The 20,730-nt window shown below is 63.4% G+C and overlaps 3 protein-coding genes across 3 annotated transcripts in view; all 3 read right to left on the bottom strand.

The window, feature by feature from the left end:
• CASKIN1 (CASK interacting protein 1) overlaps positions 1-11,412 on the bottom strand; it is a gene marked incomplete at both ends in the record, with an annotated part of 29,001 nt that extends 17,589 nt beyond the window's left edge. The window contains one exon of the mRNA XM_080617948.1: positions 11,319-11,412. Within this exon, the coding sequence (XP_080474074.1) occupies positions 11,319-11,412 (94 nt within the window). The remainder of the gene's footprint in view (positions 1-11,318) is intronic.
• Positions 11,413-13,553: 2,141 nt separating this feature from the next.
• Positions 13,554-16,801, bottom strand: LOC308221052 (hexosaminidase D-like; the record flags this gene model as incomplete). Its single annotated transcript, XM_080617899.1, has 13 exons — positions 13,554-13,834; positions 13,931-14,020; positions 14,130-14,231; positions 14,382-14,460; positions 14,627-14,709; positions 14,783-14,987; positions 15,080-15,151; positions 15,326-15,509; positions 15,602-15,766; positions 15,850-15,937; positions 16,175-16,284; positions 16,373-16,613; positions 16,707-16,801. 13 exons carry the CDS (start codon positions 16,799-16,801, stop codon positions 13,651-13,653), a joined length of 1,698 nt encoding a protein of 565 aa, XP_080474025.1. The 3' UTR covers positions 13,554-13,650.
• A 283-nt stretch (positions 16,802-17,084) lies between these two features.
• On the bottom strand, positions 17,085-20,637 carry LOC308222279 (uncharacterized protein; the record flags this gene model as incomplete). Its single annotated transcript, XM_080620128.1, has 2 exons — positions 17,085-17,180; positions 19,722-20,637. One exon carries the CDS (start codon positions 20,635-20,637, stop codon positions 19,792-19,794), a length of 846 nt encoding a protein of 281 aa, XP_080476254.1. The 3' UTR covers positions 17,085-17,180; positions 19,722-19,791.
• Positions 20,638-20,730: the final 93 nt, after the last annotated feature.

Genomic DNA, 20,730 nt, shown 5'->3' with positions numbered 1-20,730 from the left:
CTGGGAGCTGTTTCTTGGCTCTGGATGGCAGCGGAAGCGGGGCTGGGCTCCTCTCCATCAGCATTGAATAGCACCTTTGTTGGGGAGCTTGGCCACAGCTCCGGGCTGGCGGGGAGCAGCTCACCCCGTCCGCTTCGGTCGGTCCTGATGCTGTGGGGGTCTGCCCATCAGCAAAGTCCAGCTCTTCCCAGGGGAGCACAGGGCTGGGATGTGGGGGCTGTTCTGCCACAATGGGGACTTGTTGCTGGTGAGGTTTGTTCATGTGTTAAATGAACGGTGTGGATGCTCCATCACGTGGACCCTGGGCTTTCAGTTGCTGGAAGGAGGATACGAGGAGCTGGCTGTGGACATCCTGCAGTACTCTGGTCCTCCCCATGCCTTCAGGCCCCTGCTGGTGTCCCCGTCACTCCCTGTGATCCAGCAGTGGCACTTCTTAGGCATTAGGAAGAAAACTCTTCCCTGTGAGGGTGCTGGGGCGCTGGCACAGGGTACCCAAAGAAGCTGTGGCTGAGCCTGGATCCCAACCAGACCCTTGGCACGGCCCCACTGCAGCTTGGAGCCTGCAGTTCCCAGTGCAGGGGGAGCAGGATGGGCACCCAACACATCACCAGATCCACAGCTTGGGGTCACCTCAGCCACCTGGGATCTGCAGCCTGGACTGGGAAGGGAGATGTGAGAGAGCTCGGTAGTGGCTGGAAAGCACAAGGAAAACTCCTCCATTAACAAGGGAGAGGGAAGGGAGCAGGAAGGGAGCTGCCAAGTGAAAATATGAGCCACAAAAGCAGAGGGCAGGATGGGGAGGAGAGAGCAGGGCTCCTGCATGGCCACGCTGCCAGCAGGCACCGAGTGTGCCCCTGGCCACCCTCCCTGCGGGATCACCAAGGGGTGACACAGGGCACCAAGCACTCATGAGCACCATCCTGCACAGAGGCAGATGCTGGGGCCACCAGGCAGATGTTGGGAGGGAGCACAGGGGTGCATTGGCACCCCCAGCACTGAGACCCCTTGATTGGACCCTCTCAGTGTCCTTGGGACACCTCAATGTCCTCTCCTTGCTCCCCATGGGGTGCTCAGTTGATGCTCTCCTTTCACTCAGCCCCATGGCACAGTCCCCCCACAGCTCTCAAAGCAGCTTGCAAAGGCTGACGGTGCTGAGCAGGGTCCGTGGGACCACAGGGCAGGGGGATGCGCTGCGGGATGCAGCGAGCACCAGCACCGGCACCTCCAGCTCCATCCCGCAGCTCCTGCGTGCAGCGGGAGCCGCAGCCGCCTCCATAGGCACCGACTACAAACAGCGTCTGCCGCGAGTGAACACCGCCGCGGGGAGCGCAGCCCGGCCACGGCTCCAGGAACGCCTCCGCTTCAACACCGGGAGCACGGGAGCTGGATGCGCGCTCGGGTTCAGCCTCCGGCTCCGCACCAGCCCCGCACCGGGCAGGCACCGCGACGGCGGCCGCTGCACGAGCAGGGTGCACATGCGGGGTGGGCACGCACGGAGAGCGGCTCTGACAGACCGTGGGGCCAGCTGCTGGCACCATGGACCCCTGTGCCATGCACAGACACTGCTCCGGGTACCCCGGTGTATGCTGCAGGGAGAGCCCAGTGCCCAACCGCTGCTCCTGGCATCCCGGTGTGTGCCCAACTGCTGCTTTGAGCATCCTAGTGCATGCCACAGAGATTGCCCAGTGACCAACCATTGCTCTGGGTATCTCAGTGCATGTCGCAGAGTGACCACCATGCCCAACCACTGCTCTGGCATCCTGGTGCGTGCCATGGGGAGACCCCTGTGCTCAACCACTGCTCTGGGCATCCCAGTGTACGCAGCATGGAAAGGCCAGTGCCCAACCACTGCTCCGAGCATCCTCACACATGCAGTGGGAAGTCCGCTGTGCCCACCTGCTGCTCTGAGCATCTCAGTGCATGCCATAGTCCAACCACTGCTCTGGGCATCCCGGTGAGTGCTGCAGTGAGACCCCCATGCCCACCTACAGCTCCAGGCATCCTGGTGCACACTGCAGGGTGACTCCCACGTACAATCACTGCTCTAGGCATCCCGGTGCATGCCATGAGGAGACTCCCATGCCCAGCTGCTCCAGCCCTGTCCCTACACACACGTCCAAAGCCACAGCCTCACACAGTGGAACTCCTCAGTGCCTCGGGGGGCCCCTCTCCCCCCTCAGCATCAGGTCCATGCAGTGCTCAGGCGCCAGCCCCCTGCATCCGCAGGCAGCACCGCACCAGCAGCGATCGATGCCCATTCGGGGCGCGGGGGCTCCTGGCCAAGCCCCCGCTGACAAAGCACATCCTGGCTCCTGCAAGCTCGCAGGGAGCAGGGCTGCTCCGAGCAGATGGCTCCAGCCTCCACGATATCAACATCTTCTTAATGAGGGGAAAACCATCGCTGCTTCCTCCACCCCTTCTCTTGGTGGCAGTGAAGAATGAGCCAGGGCAACCCCCTACATCCTTATCTCCATCCCTTCCATCACCTCGCTGCAGTGGTCCCCTCCTCTCCATCCCCATCATCCCTGCCACCCCTTTGTCCCCAGCCCATGCGAGCAGCAGGACCCTAATGGGTGCCCTGCTGCCCCAAACACAATGGGTGCCCTCAGGAGCAAGCACCCCTGAGGAAGGCAAAGCAAGGAGCCTATTTCGAAAGAGGGAGGAGGACCCCGCAGCGGCATCGCCGTGAGCTGCCGGATAAAGGAAGCATCCAAAATAGCTGCTCTTAATTATATCCTTGCTGACGAGTGCCACGCAAACAACGGGCGCTGCACGAGGAGCAGCGGCAAAAGGGGGCTTATTCCCTCACAGCAAGAATTGGGGTCCCCATGGGGGCATGTGCATGGGCAGAGCTCGTGGCCACGAGCTCTGCCCATGCACATGCCCCCATGGGGACCCCACAGAGGTGGACAGAGCATCCCCAATGCCAGGGAGCCGGTCCTTGCTGCTGACAGACAGCAAGGAGCTTGTACTCTTGCAGCCAAGGTCGTGTCAAGCACGGTACTCGGATGCTAATGAAGCCGTTATCATCTTCTGATCGATTCGGGCTGTATAAATAATGCACCGGGAAGCTCTGGGACATGGGAAGGGATTGCCTGGGGCAAAGAGGTGGCAGGGATGGGATGAGCCTATTGCAGTCCAGTTCCCAACACAGCTGGATAACAACTGCCCATCACAGCTGGATAATGACTGACCAGCATAGCTGGATGAACCAGTGACCATCACAGCTGGATAACAACTGCCCATCTCAGCTGGATAATGACTGACCAGCATAGCTGGATGAACCAGTGACCATCACAGCTGGATAATGACTGCCCATCACAGCTGGACACACCAGTGACCATCACAGCTGGATGCACCAGTGACCATCACAGCTAGACATGCACCAGCTGGACAACCACCACCCATCACAGCTGGACAACAATTACCCACCACAGCTAGATGCACCAGTGACCATTACAGCTGGATAACACCTGCCCATCACAGCTGGATGCACCAGTGGCCATCAGAGCTGGACACACACCACTTGCCGCAGCTGGAAACCCCATTGCCCAACACAGCTGGACAACAACTGCCCATCACAGCTGGATACCCAGTGCTCATCACAGCCGGAAAACAACTGCCCAATCACAGCTGGATACCCCAGTGCTCATCACAGCTGGATAACAACTCCCCATCACAGCTGGATAACAACTCCCCATCACAGCTGGATAACAACTCCCCATCACAGCTGGATAACACAACTGAGTGCCCCAGTGCCATCACAAGCCCTTCCCCAAATCCCAAGGCACTTGTGAAGGATGCTGCCCCGTGCCCAGCGCAAGCTCTGGACGCCCGTCCCTCTCACCGAGCCTTCCCTGGGAGCTGGGAATCAACGCTTGGGAATCGATCGGCTGTGGCAGCCTGAGTCACGGTGCTGCAGCAGCACAGGGCTGTCCCCTGGGGCCAGGATGAAGCAACTTAAACGCAGCTTTCAAGAGGCTGTGGGGACTCCTCTGTGATTTCATTTTCAAAATAGGGAAACTTTCTGCTCCCAAGGGAGTCCGAGGGGCTGACCCCTGCAGCAGCAGCAGGCAAGGATGGAGGACATGACTGTACCCAAGGCAGAGCCAACCTGGAGCTGGGAGCCATGCAAGGGACCCAGTACGCCACGGTGCCCACCAGTGCCACGCTCACCAGCTGAGCATCCTGGCTCTCCCTGCATCACCGAGCCTTATCCTCACCCGACCTTTCCCTGTGGTGCCATAAAGCCTGCCCAAGCCATGCAGCATCCCCCAGGATCTCCCCCAACCCCAGTCTGGGGCTCAGCCATGCAGCCCCCCAGCTCTTCCTGCTGCGAATTCCCAGCAGCCTCCTGCCCATTCCATGCTGCTGGCAAACCCGCTGACCCCTGAATAACACATGGTGCTGCGCCGCTCTGCCATGCCAGGGGCTCGGCCCTGCGCAAGCAGGGATGCAGGAAGCCAGTGATAGGGATGGGTGCAGGCAGGGGTGCAGGCAGCGCACTGGGGACACGCGGTGTCACGCTCAGCTCCATGGAACCAGCACCAAGCATCGCTCCAGCCCGGTGCCAGCCGCACGCCCACCCTCGTCTCTGCGGAAACGCGTGTTGGTGTCGCTTGCATTGAGAGCCCGTCCCCCCCGCGCCGAGGCAGCAGCAAACAGGTAATTTTCAGTAATCACCGCGGCTGGAAGGAGTCACCGCCGGCACACGGCGAGGCTGCCGCGGCAGGGGACAGGATGGGGCTGCTCGGAGCTACCGTCAGCATCCACCCTTCCATCCGCATCCCGGCACCGCACATCCTCGGTGCCTGAGCAGAGGCTGCCCAGGACACGAAGGCAGAGGGAGGCAGATGCTGGCACCACTCACCTCCGTCCCAGGGCTGCCCAGCTCCATCCTCCCCATCCTCATCCTCACCTCCTCAGTGGAGCCAGGGAACCCTGGGAAGACCAACCCAGACGTGCTGGCCTGTAGGGAAGGACCGGGAGCTTTGGGTTGCTTAAAGCATCATTAACTAACGAATAGTTGCTATCATCTGACCTCCCACGAACCCTGCTGCAGCCCAGCATCACTGGGAAGTGGTGGGGAGCTCCCCAGCATACACAGAGCATGTGCCTGCCTGCATGCATGCGTGTGCATGTGCATGCAGGTGGGCTAGATAAATAAGAGGGCAACCAGCGCAGCCACAGCTCTGTCCCCAGTATGGCAATGGGGGACCCCTGCTCCATTGCTGCTGGGAGCTGGGGCTTAAAGGCAGCCCCAGGACCCGCACACACCGGAGCAGAGCCATCCTGGAGGGTGCAGCCGCTGCGGAGCTGCACAGAGCGAGGAGCGCGCTGTAAACAGCCCAGCTGCAATGCAGGAGCCGGGCAGGCGGCTGCTTTGTCTGCTCCAAGCGCTCCGGCGGCCGAAAACCGAGCGGGGCCTCAGCGAGGAGGAGGAGGGGACGCGGAGCCGCGCCGCTGGCACACACATCTGGAAGGGATCAAGCTGCTGCTACCGCCGCTGCTGAGAGCCCGGCACCGAGCCCCACAGCAGGCCGGGGAGGAGGCACTACCGGAGCAGCCATGGGCTCACAGGGCAGATGCACACGGGCACACGCATGTACACGGATGCAGAGGCACACACCACACATGGATGCACGCATGCACATGGCCGCATAGAATCACAGAATCGTGGCATGGCTTGGGTTGGAAAGAACCTTAAGATCACCTAGTTCCAATGCCCTGCCACGGCACACGGATGCTCACACACACACGGATGCAGAGGGGCACACACACGGATGCAGAGGGGCACACACAGGCACACTGGCAGAGTAGCACCTGGGGATGGTGCTCGGAGAAACAGTGTCCAGGCTGTGCCCATAGCAGCTGCTTGGGCACCATCTCCATCCTCTCCATCTCCAGCTGATCCAGGCCGTGGGGGTCCCATCATCCCAGTGCACCCCAGCCACACAACCACCTCGATCTGCTTGGCTCTCACCATGCAGCCAGCACTGACCTTGCTGGTGAGACCCAAGGAGACCCATGCAGACCAGCGGCTCTTCCCAGCACCGCGCTTCCCTGGCCGATGGCGCACGCCATGCACCGGTACCCATCCATCACCAGAGCAGGCCCAGCAGCGCAGTGCCATCAGGCTGAGCCAGGGCCGGTGCAGCATCCCCAGCTTCCCATTTCTCAGGCTGATTGCTCCTGTCGCTGCGGAGCCCAGCGTTAAACACCTCATTTTCTGCTCCCGTGTCGAGTTGGAAAATACTATTAACATTTCATTACAGCTTAAAGATCCCTCTCAGCCCGGCACAAAGAGCCGGTCCGCCAGCAGGATCGCTCCTGTGCCAGGCAGGATGTGCTGGACACTGTTCCTCCAAGGAGAGGGGACCAGAAGGGTGAATCCACATATCCCAGCTGCGGGATGGGATGGTAACCTGGGACAGGGATGGACATCCGCGATGCACTAACCCAGCACAACCCATCCTCATGGTACCCTTGGCCACAGGTGGGACACAGCGAGGGGATGGAGCAGCACCAGGATGGGAGCAGCACCAGGATGGGAGCACCATGGCAAACACATGCAAGAACAGCCCTGAGCATCACCCCAGAGCCAAGGAGCCCCCTCCACCACTCACCCTGCCAGCAATAGCACAGCTACTGAGGACCCACCACTGCTTTGGCATCCACTGGGACCCTGCCACAGCACTGTGCAGCAGCCATCCATGGGCATTGCCTCCATAGGGTCAAGGATGCTGCAGATGGTGCAGCATCCCACTCCCTCTTCCCACTCCCTCCTGCAGGCACAGAGTGAATGGGAAGGAGCTGGGGGCATCCCAAGCCAAGGAGGGGGCTGATTGGAGCCTTTTCCAGTGGCTTGGAAGGAGACAGAAGAGTTAAAGGGAGCGCAGAGCAGGGCAGAGGAGCCAGACGCCAGCCTGGCTGCTGCAAACCACGATGGGCTGGCAGAGAAGGGACTGCGGACGGGGCTCAGAGCACCCACAGCACCATCACCTGCATCCCTGCCACGCTGGGAGCATCCCCCACCACAGCACATGGGCAGCAGGGGCACCGCAGCACCTGGCAGCAAGGTCCTGGTGTGGGAAAGAGCCAGAAACAGTGGCCATGGGAGAGCCACGAGCACAAGGGGCCGCCCGGAGCTGGCAAGGGGCGAATTGGTGTCAAGCCAGGCGAATTTGGGACTGTGCAAGAGAATCGAGGCCAGTGAGGGAGGCTCGAGCTGGGATTGGAGCCGTCGGCTCACAGCTCCTTTGCTCCGCAGCAGTCAACAGCCCCGGGTCCTCTGCAGCATCCCATGGCAAACGGGGACCCCACAATAGGAGGCTTAAGGAGGGTTTGGACTCACAGCTCCAGCCCAGCCGCAATGGGGAGGCAAGGAGATGTAAACCAAGGAGCTGTGCCCCAGGCTGAGCAGGAACCCTGCGCTGGAAGGAAACTTGGCACCCGCCAGCCTGCGCCCTCCTGCCAAGTCCTGCTGGGAGCGAGCTTCACACGCGGGCTGGAAGCCCCGAGAAGTTTATAGGGGACCTGCTGACACCATTGAAGACAGCAACAGCGGGAGCCGCTCAGCCTGGATGGCCCCGAGGCCCCGTGCCTGGGATGCACCAGCATCGCCTGGTGCCAGCATCACCCCATGAAGGCATCACCACCCGCATCCCAATGTTTCACCCCTTAATCTGTGCCAAGGGGATCAGGGAGGGCCATGGAGATACAAGGGGGGCCCGGAATCCCTTAGGCCAGGCTGACCCAGGATCTGGACCTGCAGCCACTTCCTCCTGCTCAACACTGATGGCTCCAGAGGCTGCAGCACCAAGGGGCTCCGGCGTCCTGGCCAGCTTCCCCCTGCCCGGGCTTCTCCCCAGTGCCCGTGGCCAAGCAGCAGGAGCCATGAGGTGCTGGCAGCACCGGGGAGGTTTCCGGTGCCAGCGGGGGGACCCGGGCAGCTCCGGCACCCTGGGCACTGCCCCACAATTGGATTTGCAGCTGCCCGGCCTTTTACTGCATGGAAATTGAATTGCGAAATGTCAAAGACATTTCCCAACTGCGCCATATTAGCCTGGTTTTATTAAATCCTGTGATCAGAGGAGATTATTAATGCAATCAAATGCATGCAACACAAAAACCCAACCCAGAATTAACTGGCCATAGGGCAGGAGGCAGCCAGCGAGGTCCTGCCCAGGAAGTCCCTGTTCCCAAGGGATCTGGCTCCTGTTCCCACTGCCCTGCATCCCGCTGAGCTGCTGCAGCTCCGCTCGCATCCCGGGATGTTTCCCACGGGATGGCAGCACCCCAGAGGGTGATGAACTCGCTGAGCCTTGGGGTCCCTGCCCTGCTCCCAGGCGGGCTGCCCCCACTGCCTGCACCAGGCACATCCATCCGAGGAGCTGCCTGTTCACTACTGGTGAGCTCTTCCTGCCCGGCACAGCCGGAGTTTGGCTGGAGGCAGCCACTGGTGGTGAGGCCAGGCTGGGCTGGGTTAATCTCGCTTAGAGCAGTGCAGAGCCCCATGGCCGGGTCCAGAGCCCAGCCACGCAGCTCCAGCATCCCAGCCGGACACACGAGGATACAAGCCCTGGTGTATGGGGCACTACGATGGCACCAAGGGCCAGGCATGGGGTGGGCAGCGCAGCACTGCAGGGTACAGCCCCGGCTCCCAGCCCCATGTCCAGGCTGCAGCCAGTCCCTGCCATGCTAGATGCTCTCCCTGCCTTGTGCTGGGACATCCTTGCTGCATGAAGATGCCACATGGAAGCTCTTTGCAAACCCCCCCAGCCCAACGGGAGAAGCCGGGCACAGGGTCCAACCCTTGGCTCAACATCCCTCCTATGGCAACAGTGGGTGCCAGACTGGAGTTGCTTCCAAAGGGAAAAGCCGCTGGCAGCACCAGCCTCACAGGGAAGCAGCTTCCTCGCTCCAACACTCCACAGCCAAGGAACCACAGCTCCTCTGCATGCCACAGCACCATCTCCTGCTTCCCAAAGCTCCGGGTGCCTGGGATAAGGACAGGCATGGATGCTGCTGGGGACACCCCAGCGCCCCATCCCATCCCATGGTGCCCGGAGCCAGGGAATGGAGGGGAAAACGCCAAGTCACCACAATTCTTCGAGGTAGCACCGGGAGGAGGGACCGGGGAGGGGAACAGTTTTGCTGCCAAATCCCTGCATCTGATTTGCGTAACTTTCAGACAACCTCATCAATTATGGATGCCCGGGAAGCAAGCGCGGTGCGCGCTGCGGCCGGCCCGGGCCCCACAAACTCGTACTCCTCCGGCTAAATCGGGCCCCACGTCACCATGGCAACCCGTGGTAATTCACGCAGGGATTTCAAAAATCCCATTTATTAAACCCCACATGAACAGGATATTGCCCAGATCACAGAGCTCAGTTACAGCCCTCCCGGTGCTGCACAGCGTGGGGAGCACCGGGGGCACGCGTGGGGCTGGCACACGGGGGGATGCGGGGATGCCACCACATGGGGACAGACCCTGCTCGGTGCTCTCCCACCCTGTGCCATGCGCAGCTCCTCCAGCCCTCCTGCTGCAACCAGAGGTGCTTGTGCACCCTATGCCGCGAGCATGGCACCACACAAGAATCAGGTCCAGGGGGGAAATGGCACCAGAGCATCCCAGCACCAACACTGGTGGGTTTGGCAGAGCTGGAGATGTGCAAGCATCCAGGCCCACAGCAGGAATCACCCCAACAGCAGGCTGGCCAAGCCTGGCCTCACTGGGAGCCCCTTATCCCTGTCCAATGAGCCTGGCACAGGGAGCACCACCGGCCCCGTGGCCAGAGAGCTCTGCAGCGGGAGATGCAGCAGAGCAGGGCTGGGATGGATGCAGGAGGAGGTGGTGGCACTCGGGCACCTCTGGCCGTTGCCACAGCAACGCCAGCTGTGCACCCAGCATTGGAAAGGGGTGTGCAGGGGATAACGCTGGGCACAGGCCTCGTCCCCATCCCCACACGCTACTCCGAGAGGCCACGGCAGCGGCAGCACCTGGAGAGGGTTGGGATGAAGGGGGCTCCGAGCTGGAGCCGCTTCTCTCCCTGTGTAGTCCCTTGGCAGTGAGAGCAAAGACAGCACCGGGGACATGGAGGAGCACACCACCAGCCATGCATGAGGGACCACACATCAGCCCTGCACGACACTGGGGACACGGTGGATGCCATGCCAGCCCTGCTCAGCACCAGGACACAGGGGAAGCTGTGCTCTGCTTGACCAGGACCACCCCTCCATGAGACCAGGGATGGGGGACACTGCACCAGCCCCACACAGCTCCAGGGACATGAGGTGCCACATCCACCCTGGGAGGCAAAGGGGCTGCATGCCCAGTGTCCCGATGCCACACCAGTGCTCCCTGTGTTCCCTGCTCGTGCCCAGGGATGCTCCCAGCCTCACGCACCAGGCCTGAAACCTGCGGCTGCATCAGCACCATGAATAATTCAGTCCCGGGTGGAACGCCTTCACCAGAGCACTTACATTGTACAGCGAGCAGATACTCCTGGAGCTACACACACGTCCGCACGCAGACACACACATCCCCACACGTCCGGCCCCGCAGGCTCACACCAGGGCGCACACACACACGGTGAGGGTGCACACACGGGGATGTGCAAACCCAGCCGCAGGGATGCGCCCAGGGAGATACCCGCGGAGCCTCATCCAAACACCCCCACACCCAGCACCACCAACACAGCCCCATCCAAACACACATATGCCAGGGTACACGGATACACAAACACAGACACGCACCCAAACACAGACACGCGTGCACGCACGTACACGCGCACAGGCACATGCAGATGTGTGCAGGCACCGGCAGCCCTGGTGCACACACGCACGGGCCGTGCACACACACTCCACGCACACCAAGATACCGCCAGCCCCTGTCTGTGCCCAGGCCAAGCCCCGGGACACCGGCCCTGCCCCGCTCCCCGGGACCTGCTCCTGGGCACAGGGCAAGGGCAGCCCGGCCGTACCGGGGCACTGCACCGGGGCCGGTTTGGCGATGCTGTGCAGTGATCCCGGCCGGGATGCTCCGCCGCAGCCAGTGCCCCCCACGCCGGCTGCCCCTCCTCTCAATACCGGGGTGCCCCCCGGGAGGGGTCCCGGCACGTTTACGGTCCCCGGCAGCCCGCGCCGCACCGGGGAAGGGCCGGGGATGCTCCGGGGCCGCGCAGGGCTGCAACCCGGCCGGGATGCGGGCCCTGAGCCGCCGCACCCGCTCCTGCGACGCCGGTCTGAGCCCCCCCCCACCCCGTCCTCCACCGCCACCGGCGCCCCCGGCCCGGCCCCGCCGCCGCGGCACTCACTGGCTTTGCCGGGCTTGGGCCTCTGCAGCAGCTTCTGCACGGCCGCGATGTCCTCCGCCTTCACCGCCTGCACCAGCTCCTGGTCCTTGCCCATGGCTCCGCCGCGCCGGGGCTGCCGGCTGCGGGCTCACGGCCCGAGCATCCTCCGCGGCGCGGCTCGGGGCGGGCGGCTCGGTTCGGCTCCGCACGGCTCGGTACGGGCACGGCACGGCGCGGGCCCCCCCGCCCAGCCCGCTCCGGAGGCGGCGGCGGCGGCGGCGGGCGCCCGGGGCGGGGCGGGGCGCGGCGGGGCGGGGGGGGCCGCACCGGGAGCGAGGCGGGCAGCGGGAGGGAGGGGAGAGGAGGAGGAGGAGGAGGAGGAGGAGGAAGAGGGGAAGGGGCGGGGGCCGCGCCGGTGCCCGCGGGCGGGGCGCGGGGATCCCCCCGGTGCGGGGGAAGGTGCCGAGGCCCCGTGGGGTCTCAGCCGCCCCGTGGCCGGAGGAGGCTGCCCGCGGCCTCTTCTTCCTCGGGGAGGACCCCCCTGCTCCCCCTCCCGCAGCCCTGCCTGGCGACCGCCAGCCTGTGGTGGCTGCTAATGGGAACCAGGCTGGAGCAGCTTTCCCGTTTCTTTAAATAAAGCCTTTATCGCCGCCTCGTTTTCCACTCCTGCAGCCACAATGGCCAGGGACACTCGTCCCCTTCCACTTTTTTGTGCCTTAAATGGCTGAGACATTAAAGGGTGGGGGGGTGGGTGTTTGGCTGTGCTGAGGGCTGGGGATGCTGATGAACCAGATGGGAAATGGGGCCAGCCGTGGACGAGGCATTGACGTGCTGATAGAGCTTGGTCAGTGCAGAGCACGGCCATCACCGCACAAAAATCACACCCAAATTCCTGCTTCCCAGGTAAGTTCCTGTGTAAAAGCCCTGCGGAGGTCCTGGCTCCAGCAAACCAGTATTGGGGCATGTAGGTCCAGAAGACCTGTACCCAGCTGGCCACTAACGCGTTGGTCACTGCACGGGGATGGGAGGCTGCAGTGGGAATGATGGAGGGAACCGAGCTCCTCCTGATGCCCCAAGCTGGATCTCAAGGATCTTTGCAGCCCCCAACTTCCTTTGCAGCCCCCAGCTCCAGGCTGAACCCCCCCCTCCCTTCAGGGGCAGCGGGGTCCATCTCCTCTCCCCACCCCCACTTTCCAATCCAGGACATTTGGGATGCCAGCGGGAAACGCTGTCTAATCTGCCCTCTAATCCCAGAGCCAGGCTGCGTGCGGCTGCATGGGGGGCTTGAGCTGCTCTGGGTCTCCCTGGGCTGGGGGCTGGGGCTCCCAACGTGCCCAGGGGCCCAGGCAGGTCAGGGGCATCCCTCACATCTGCCACCACTTGACAACACACGAAGCTCCTCAACAAAGGTCCCTTTGTGCCCACTGCTGTCTCCTGCCAGGCTCCTGCACCCAGGGACCCGGCACTGACACGGGACGCGGCAGCCCCATTGGCCTCACTGGGCACCGGGACCCTTGTGACCGAGCCAGGACCCAGGCAGCGGGGCTGTGTGAGCTGAGAGGGGCACACGGCCGCTGTCCCTCCTCCCCGGGCTAAGCCAGGCTCTCGCAGAGGAGCTCAGACCATCTCGCGTTCCTGCGGCTGCCTCCAGGCTCTTGCCAAGTCGGGCTGTGGAGAGCAGAGGAATGTGCAGTGAAATGTCTGCGCTGCTGCCCTGCACACACCGAGCCCCAGCCAGCCCCGAGCGGGCAGAGGTGAGGGCATGGGGGGGCTGGATTCACCTCCCCTCGCTGCTGAGGGTGGCGGGACACTGGCACAGGGTGCCCAGAGAAGCTGCGGCTGCCCCATCCCTGGCAGTGTTCAAGGCCAGGTTGGACACAGGGGCTTGGAGTGACCTGATCCAGTGGAAGGAGTCCCTGCCATTGGAACTGGATGAGCTTTAAGGTCCCTTCTCACCATTCCACGATTCTATGATCCTGTAGGGAGGACACAGCCGCTCCCAAGAACAGTACAGGGCACACGGACATCTCCATGTGCCCAGAGGCACCATGGGGCATGGGCTGCCCTCTCCCTGCCCTCCATCACGCTCCGCAGAGCTGGACCCAGGAGCCCATGAGCTGTCACAAGACAGACCCCAGCTCCCCCCCGGCCTGCACAGGGTGGGCAGAGCCGTGTCCCCCTCCAGCACCCAGCAGCATCTACGAAAATACTTTATTGTGGATGTGGGATGTGCAGGAGGAGCTCTGTACAGGGCAGCCACAGCAGCAGTGCAGGCACCGGCAGGCACACGACGTGGCCCCAAAGCCCAGCGCAGGGGGGGCAGTAGGAGCCGGGAGGGGGGGGTCAGTGGCCCCTACGTGGCCTTGGGCCGGGCATTGAGGCGGATGATGGCCTGGTAGTCCCGCACCAGGTCCCGCAGCTGGTCCAGGTAGGGGTTGACGTTCTCCTCCATCCACTCCTCCACTGTGTCGGGGTAATAGACCCCCTCCAGGTGGGTGCGCAGGTCACGGATGAAGCTCTCCCAGTCCTCATGGAGCCTGGTGGGGGAAAAAAGGGGACTCCAGCTCCCTCCTGTGAGGGACCCCAGAGCTGAGCCCCTCACACACCCCCAGGGCGCTCCCAGTATCACATACTTGAGCACCTTGCTGCCAAAGCTCTCCATGTTTCGGGGGTTACCAAACTGGTGCTTCCGATGGTAGGGGCTGAACCAGCCCTTGATGGCGCTGGGGAAGCACAAGGGGGAGTGGGGGGCACCCAGGGATGGGGAGCTGCACATGGAGCAGGTCCCATCCGATGGGAAAACTCCCATGCTCCAGCCCTGCTGTCTGTTACCTCTCCTCCTCCAGAGCTTTATGGATGCTCTCCTTCAGGTGGCCGTTAACCTGCTCAACCATGTGGTAGATCTCTGCGCCGGGGAACACTCCCCTGCCCTCGCTGGGGAAGGGAGAAGGTGAGAACCCAACACGCGGGGTGTACAGGGCTGGGATGTCCTCAGCACCAAGTGGGTCTGGGACCCCCTCCAGTGCATCCTTTCAGATGCCATGGGGCAGCGGTGCTGTGGCCGCCCTCAACACAACCACTCACCACGTGCTCTGCTCCAGCTGCATGCTCTCAAAACCCAGCACATCCAGGACCTTTCTCTTTGTCTCTTCCTTGAATCCCCCTGGGCAGAGCAAAGAGAGGGGCAGAAGGGGCCACCCCACCAGCAAAGCCAGGGGAGCTGAACCCATCCTTCCCCTGCTTCCCACCTCCCAGCACCCTTCCCTGTAGGATGGGGTCTCGCTGTGGGGTAGGGAGATGGGGCTGGCAGCGGGGCGGTGGAGGCTCACCGGTCACCAGGGTCTGCAGGCAGATGGCCAGCGAGGGGATTCCAACAGGCAGCAGCTCGCAGAGCACTGAGTAGTGATCGTACCTGCGGGGTGGGACCGTCACCCATCACCTCCCGCACGGCACCGGGGGGGGGACGCGGGTACCAGCGCCCTCACCTCTGCCAGCCCGTGAGGACGATGCCCCGGAGGCGCAGCGGGGCCAGCTGGGGCAGAGCCTCCATCACCCGCAGCCAGCTCAGATGGTTCCTCAGGTGGAAGCTCAGCGGGGGCCAGGCCTGCGCTGGTCCTGTGGTGCCCTTGAAGGCGCTGGCGAACCACACGGCCTCGAAGCCGCTCTCCGCGTACTTGGTGAGGAACGGCGCTGCGGGGGGTGAGACACCGGCGGTACCGTACCCAGGAGGCTGGGGGGACCTGAGGGGACCCTCCTCCAGCAGCGCAGCCACATCGCCTTACCGATCTGCTCGGCCTCAAAGTCAGGTGCATAGAACCACACCACAGGCGAGACGTGCTTTGCTATCCCAGACTCTGCAGAGGGAGCAGGGACAGGGATGAGGGTGCTGGTGTCAGCAGCAGGAGGATGCCTGATGCTTCTCATGCTCCCCTGGACCTGCATCCCTGCAGGATTGGGCACCAGCCACGACACCACGCAAAGACACCCAAGCTCCTGTGCCACCAACTGCTTTACCCCCGTCCTCTCACCCTGCAGGGCTCCCACGCTGATCTTCCGCAGCATGTCATCCCACATGAGCACCCGCAGCCCCCAGTACTGTGTGGTGATGAAGCCCAGCACCTCCTTGATGTGGTTCAGGTACATGGTCCCTGTGTCGCCCTTGTTGCGGCTCATCCAGTTCTTGGAGTCTGTCCCCTCTCCGAGATGGAAGACCTGGATTTGGGGGAAGGAGGATGCTCAGCACCCCTAGGAACACCTACAGTGCCTGGGTGACGGCTGGGGTCCCGGCAGAGCCCAGTGCCCACCTCATCTGCACCAATGTGGATCCAAGTGGAGCGCTTGTGCTTCTCGATCACCTGTGACAGGATGCTCTTGAGCAGGGCCAGGGTGTCAGGGATGTGAGGGTTGAAGCTGTTGGGGAAGCGCTCGACCTCCCGCAGGTGCTGGTACTTCTCGTGCTTGAGGATGAACTGCACCGGAGGAGCCATCAGGGGCTGCAATCACCCTGGACCCCCCATCACGGTGCGGGATGAGGAGCAGGAGCATCTCCTACCTCCACGTGCCCAAAGGTCTGCACCAGGGGAACCACCTCCAGCTTGTGCAGCTCCGCCAGCTGCTGGATGCGCTCGATGTCCTCCTCGCTGGGAGGGCAGGGACAGGCTCACCGGGGGCACAGGGCAGAGCGTGAGGCCATTCCCTCCTCCCGCTGCCCCGGCACCCTGCCCGCGCGGCCCCGGCTGCCCCACACCCGTGTGGACTTTGCTATGGGGACACAAATATTGACCCGGCGGGGCAGGAAGCTGGGCTGCGGCACACGGCCCGGCCCTCGCACCGTGGTTATCATGGGGCCAGGCACGTCACACCCAGCCCTGGCTCACCTGTACGCGTACGGGGACTTGAGGACTTCCAGCTCCCCTTTGAAGGGGAACATGTCCTCGTACTCAATGAGGACGCCGTTGGCTCCCAGCAGGGACAGGAGCGGGAACACCTGCATTGGGCAGCGTGGGCTCATTCCTGGTACTCAGCCCCCTCGGCACATCCCTCCCGGCACGTCCTTCCCATCCCCAGCATCTCACCTGCTCCAGGTAGGAGACGCGGGGCGCAGCTCCCTTGAGGTCCAGGTGGACCAGCCTCATCTCGGTGGCACTGATGTCCCTGGTGACCTGCTGCTGCCCAGCCTCCTGCCTCGGGGCTGTTATCTTGGCCACAGGGAGCACCAGGACCTGGCTCTGGGGGCCAGTGTCCTCAATGGTGTCACCAGCATCCCCCCAGAACCCGCTGTCCTTGCTCACGTGCTTGTGCAGCTCCAGGGTAAAGCTGCAGGGACCGCACCGTTGCTGGGGTGCCCCCACAGACCCAGGGGGTCCCCATGAACCCCAACCCACCCCCTGGGTCCTGCTGTCCCTTTACCTGTCACGGAACAGGAACTTGATGCCGGCCAAAGCCACGAGCAGCAGCACGATGAGGCGCAGCAGGTTCAGCCGGTGGCTCCGCTGGAAGCCCATCCCTGCAGGACACACACGGGGTTCCCAGGCAGCACCCAGGGGCCAGGCAGGGACCTCAAGCACCCCCATCCATCCCCATGTGCCGTGCCCTGCTCCTGGCCAGGGCAGCACCAGACCCAGAGAAAGGGGATATGGGGGAGACCCTCCCAGCACCCTGCTCCCCATGGGGCCATGCACAGGGTACCCCGTGTCCCTCCTACCTCATGTGCCCCAGCCTGGGGCCAGCGGCCGGAGCTGCCTTTGCCTCTGCCTGCACGGGCGCAGCCTCCTTGGCTCTGCCAGTGCGGGAGCAAACAGGGTGGTGGCTGCAGGGCAGGTCCCCTGCGAGGCCGGGGCAGTGTCACAGGGCCGGTGGCTGCGGTGGCATCAAGGGGGATCCCTGCGGATGGAGGGGAGTGGGTTGGACCACCGGGAACACGGGATGGGCACTGGCATGAGGGTGGCAGCATGGACGCCCTGGCACCCATGGGGACAGGCACCATCCACCATGGAGGGGAAGGGGCACAAACCAGTATTTGATCCCTCGTGGGACAAGGAAAGCTTGAGCCGGAGTTGTCACAATTAAGGTCAATAATATTCGTTCAAAGTCCTTTTTTTCCTCCTAAAGCAATTTTGGTAACTCCTGAGCTGGGGATGGACCAGTCTAGCTGGATGTGAGCCCAAACCACAGGCAGCTCCATAGAGCAGGAGGCAGTGGGTGCCCCTTCCCTGCTGCCCCCCATGGCCACAGCTCGAGGGGTTGTGCAGAGATTTGTATTCAGTATGTGACCAGCCCCGACACCAGCCCCGCAGCAGCAGGAGATGCTCCACGTGCCCAAACCCTGGTGAGCACCACACTGGGACACCCCAGCAGCTCCCAAAGCCCTTTGGGTTGAGCTGCACCTGAATTCAGGGTTCAATCCAGCAGCTGATGGATTTGGGAACTGAAAAGCAGCTTTGGTGGTGCACAAGCGGCTCAGCCGATCGCGAGGGTTTGGTTGGTGGTGCCAGAGCATTGGCACCAGGGGACAGCCGCTGAGCTGCCCCGTGCCAGGGCTCTGAACCAGCCCTTGCCCAAGACACAGCGCTAATCCCTCTGCACGCACTCTTCCACTGCCATGGGGCACAGGAGGGGTGCGGAGACCAGGACCCCTGGCACATCCTGCAGAGCCAGCCTGGGATGTGCTGTCCCCAGAGCACAAGGCCCCAGCACAGCCACATCATAGGGCAGTGTGGGAAGGAGCTGGAGCATCCCATCCCCATCCCCATCCCCATCGCCCAGATCCTGTGGGTATGAAGTCCCTCCGTGCTCATGCACAGGTTGCAGGGCAGGAGCCTGGTTTTGGGGCATGTCGTGCTCGTGCTGTCCCCTGCACTCACACCCCTGCATGGACACAATGCCCTGTGCTCAGGGGACAGACGTGGCACCCACACTCTACCCTGTCCTGCTTTGGGTGCTCCTGGGAGCTCCAGCACAGCACAGCAGGGATGTGCCAAGCTGGGAATAGGAATGTGCCAGGCTGGGGATAGGGATGTGCCAGGCTGGGAATAGGAACGTGCCAGGCTGGGGATGCTGCCAGCCCGGTGTCACCTCCATCGGGTGCATGAGAAGGCACGGGGGGACACGGGAGTGGGCACAGGGAGCCCAGCACGCAGGAAGACTATAACCATGCTGAGTGCTAATGGTGCTGTGATGGGAACACAGCACCAGATCGGAGCAGGGATCAATATTGAGACAGATGCTGTCAGCCTGCTCTGAGCTGGCGCTTTTACAGCATGATCTTATTTAAACAGAGGACAGGTTCTGGGATCCAAGCCCCTCTGGCATGGCCCAGGCAGGGTGGGCACATGGGGTGCAGCACCAAGGGGGGACGGGGCAGCCACGACGCAGTGCCAGTGCCAATGGGTGATCCCTTTGTAGGCAGGGCTCAGCTGATCGATGCTGCCCCTGGTTCCCGGCATCCCGCCGCCAGCACCCGCTGGGTTTGGGAATGTGACATCTTCCTCTGCCAACCCTTTGGGGACGGCGCTGGCACGGTCCCCAGGAGGCTCGGAACAGCCCCTGGCTCAGTGCTCGCAGGAGCCATGGGGCAAGGAGGGAACGGACCCTCTCCCCCTTCCCTGCATCCACACAGGGGGGGTTTGATCCCAGCTCCCCAAAACCAGCCCTGTTCCCTGCTCACCTTCCAGAGCCTGGAGGAGGGGGGAACGGAAGCAAATTCAAACCTGGGCCTGGGGAGAGTGGGGCCATGGGAAGGATGGAGCTGAGAGCCTCCAGGGTGCTGTGTGCTGCTGCAGGGCACGGGCTGGCAGCAGGATTTGGGGTGCCGCTGCAGGGTTTGGATGCCACCCCCTGCTCACCCCTCTGCTCTGTCATTCCCAGCCATTGCCGTGCCAAACCCTCTCTCCCATCAGGAGAAGAGTGATGCTGCTCCGTGCACCCCCCTGTGCACGCTCACACTCACGTGCACGCTCACACGCTTCCAGAGCTTTCCTGTCAGCCTTGCCGAGGCCACCCCTCATTCCCAGGTGTTCCATTGCGGGATGAGCCGCCCCTTGCCATGGGGAGCTGCGGATCCTGAGCCCTAACAGCAGCAGGAGGAGGCCCTGTCCACCCCCTGCACCCCACAAGCAGGGCCACCCCACGTCCTGGGTACCACTGAGGCATCCCCTTGCCCTACAGCAGCCTCTGGGCTATCCTCTCCATTCCGGCGGCCACGGTCCACACTGCGGCACCGGGAATCTCTGCATCCCACTGAGCATCCCTGCATCCCCCTGGCAATCGGGCATTCCAGCATTCCTGCATCCCACCGGGCATCCCTGCATCTCCCTGAGCATCCCTGCATCCCCCAGCCAACCGGGCATTCCAGCATCCCTGCATCCCACCGGGCATCCCGGCATCCCCGCCCCTCCGGCCATCCCCGGCTCCCGCGGCCCTTACCGGCAGGTGCGGGGCCGCCGCGGGCACTGCCGGTAGCGGGTTCGAACTTGGGCCGCAGCCGCTGCCTCTCTTAAAGGGCCCGTTCTGCGGCAGTACCGCGGGCGCTGCGATGGGAAGCACAGAGGATGCTCCGGTCCCTGACACCCCCGTGCACAGCGGGGCGGCACCGGCAGGGCGGGGACCGGGCCCCACGCACCGGTGCGACACAGGCGCGGAGGGGACACCGGCACGGCCCTGCCCCGGGGGTGGCACCGGCCCGAAGGGGTGGCACCGGGACCGCTCCTCGGCGGGCCTGCACGAGCCCTGTGTGTGCCCGGTTTTGCTGTGTGACCGGTTCTAGTACCCGGTTCCGGTTCCTGGTGCCCTTTTCCGGTGGGTTCCCGGTTCTAGTGCCCGGTTCCGGTTCCAGTATATGGCCAGTTCTGGTGTGTGCCCGGTTCGGGTACCGGTGTGTGCTCAGTTCCGGTGCCTGGTTCCAGTGTGAGCTCGGTTCCGGTGTGTGCCCGGTTCCAGTTCCCGGTTCCGGTGTGTGCCCGGTTCTGGTGCCCGGTTCCGATGGGTTCCCGGTTCCGGCACCCGGTTCCGGTTCCCGGTTTCGGTGGGTTCCCGGTTCCGGTGCCCGGTTCCGTTTGGTTCCTGGTTCCGCTGCCCGGTTCCGGTGCCGGTTCCGGTTCCCGGTTCCGGTGGGTTCCCGGTTCCGGTGCCCGGTTCCGGTGGGTTCCTGGTTCCGGTGCCCGGTTCCGGTTGTGGTGCCGGTGCCGGTTCCGGTCCCCGGTTCCGGTGGGTTCCTGGTTCCGGTGCCCGGTTCCGGTTGTGGTGCCGGTGCCGGTTCCGGTCCCCGCTGCCCTCCCGCAGTTCTCATCAAGCGCCCCCTGGCGGCTCCGCTGGTAGCGCTCTCCTTCCCCCGTTGCTCCATGGTCTCGTCCCCCCCCCGCAGTGCTCATGGTACCTCCCACCGCCCACTCTGCACATGCGCTCTCCGGCAGAGCCCGCCTCAAGTAGCGTCACT

Source organism: Psittacula echo (assembly GCF_963264785.1).
Source record: "Psittacula echo genome assembly, chromosome: 5".
Taxonomy (NCBI): Eukaryota; Metazoa; Chordata; class Aves; order Psittaciformes; family Psittacidae; genus Psittacula; species Psittacula echo.
This window is presented reverse-complemented; position numbering and strand designations above follow the sequence as displayed.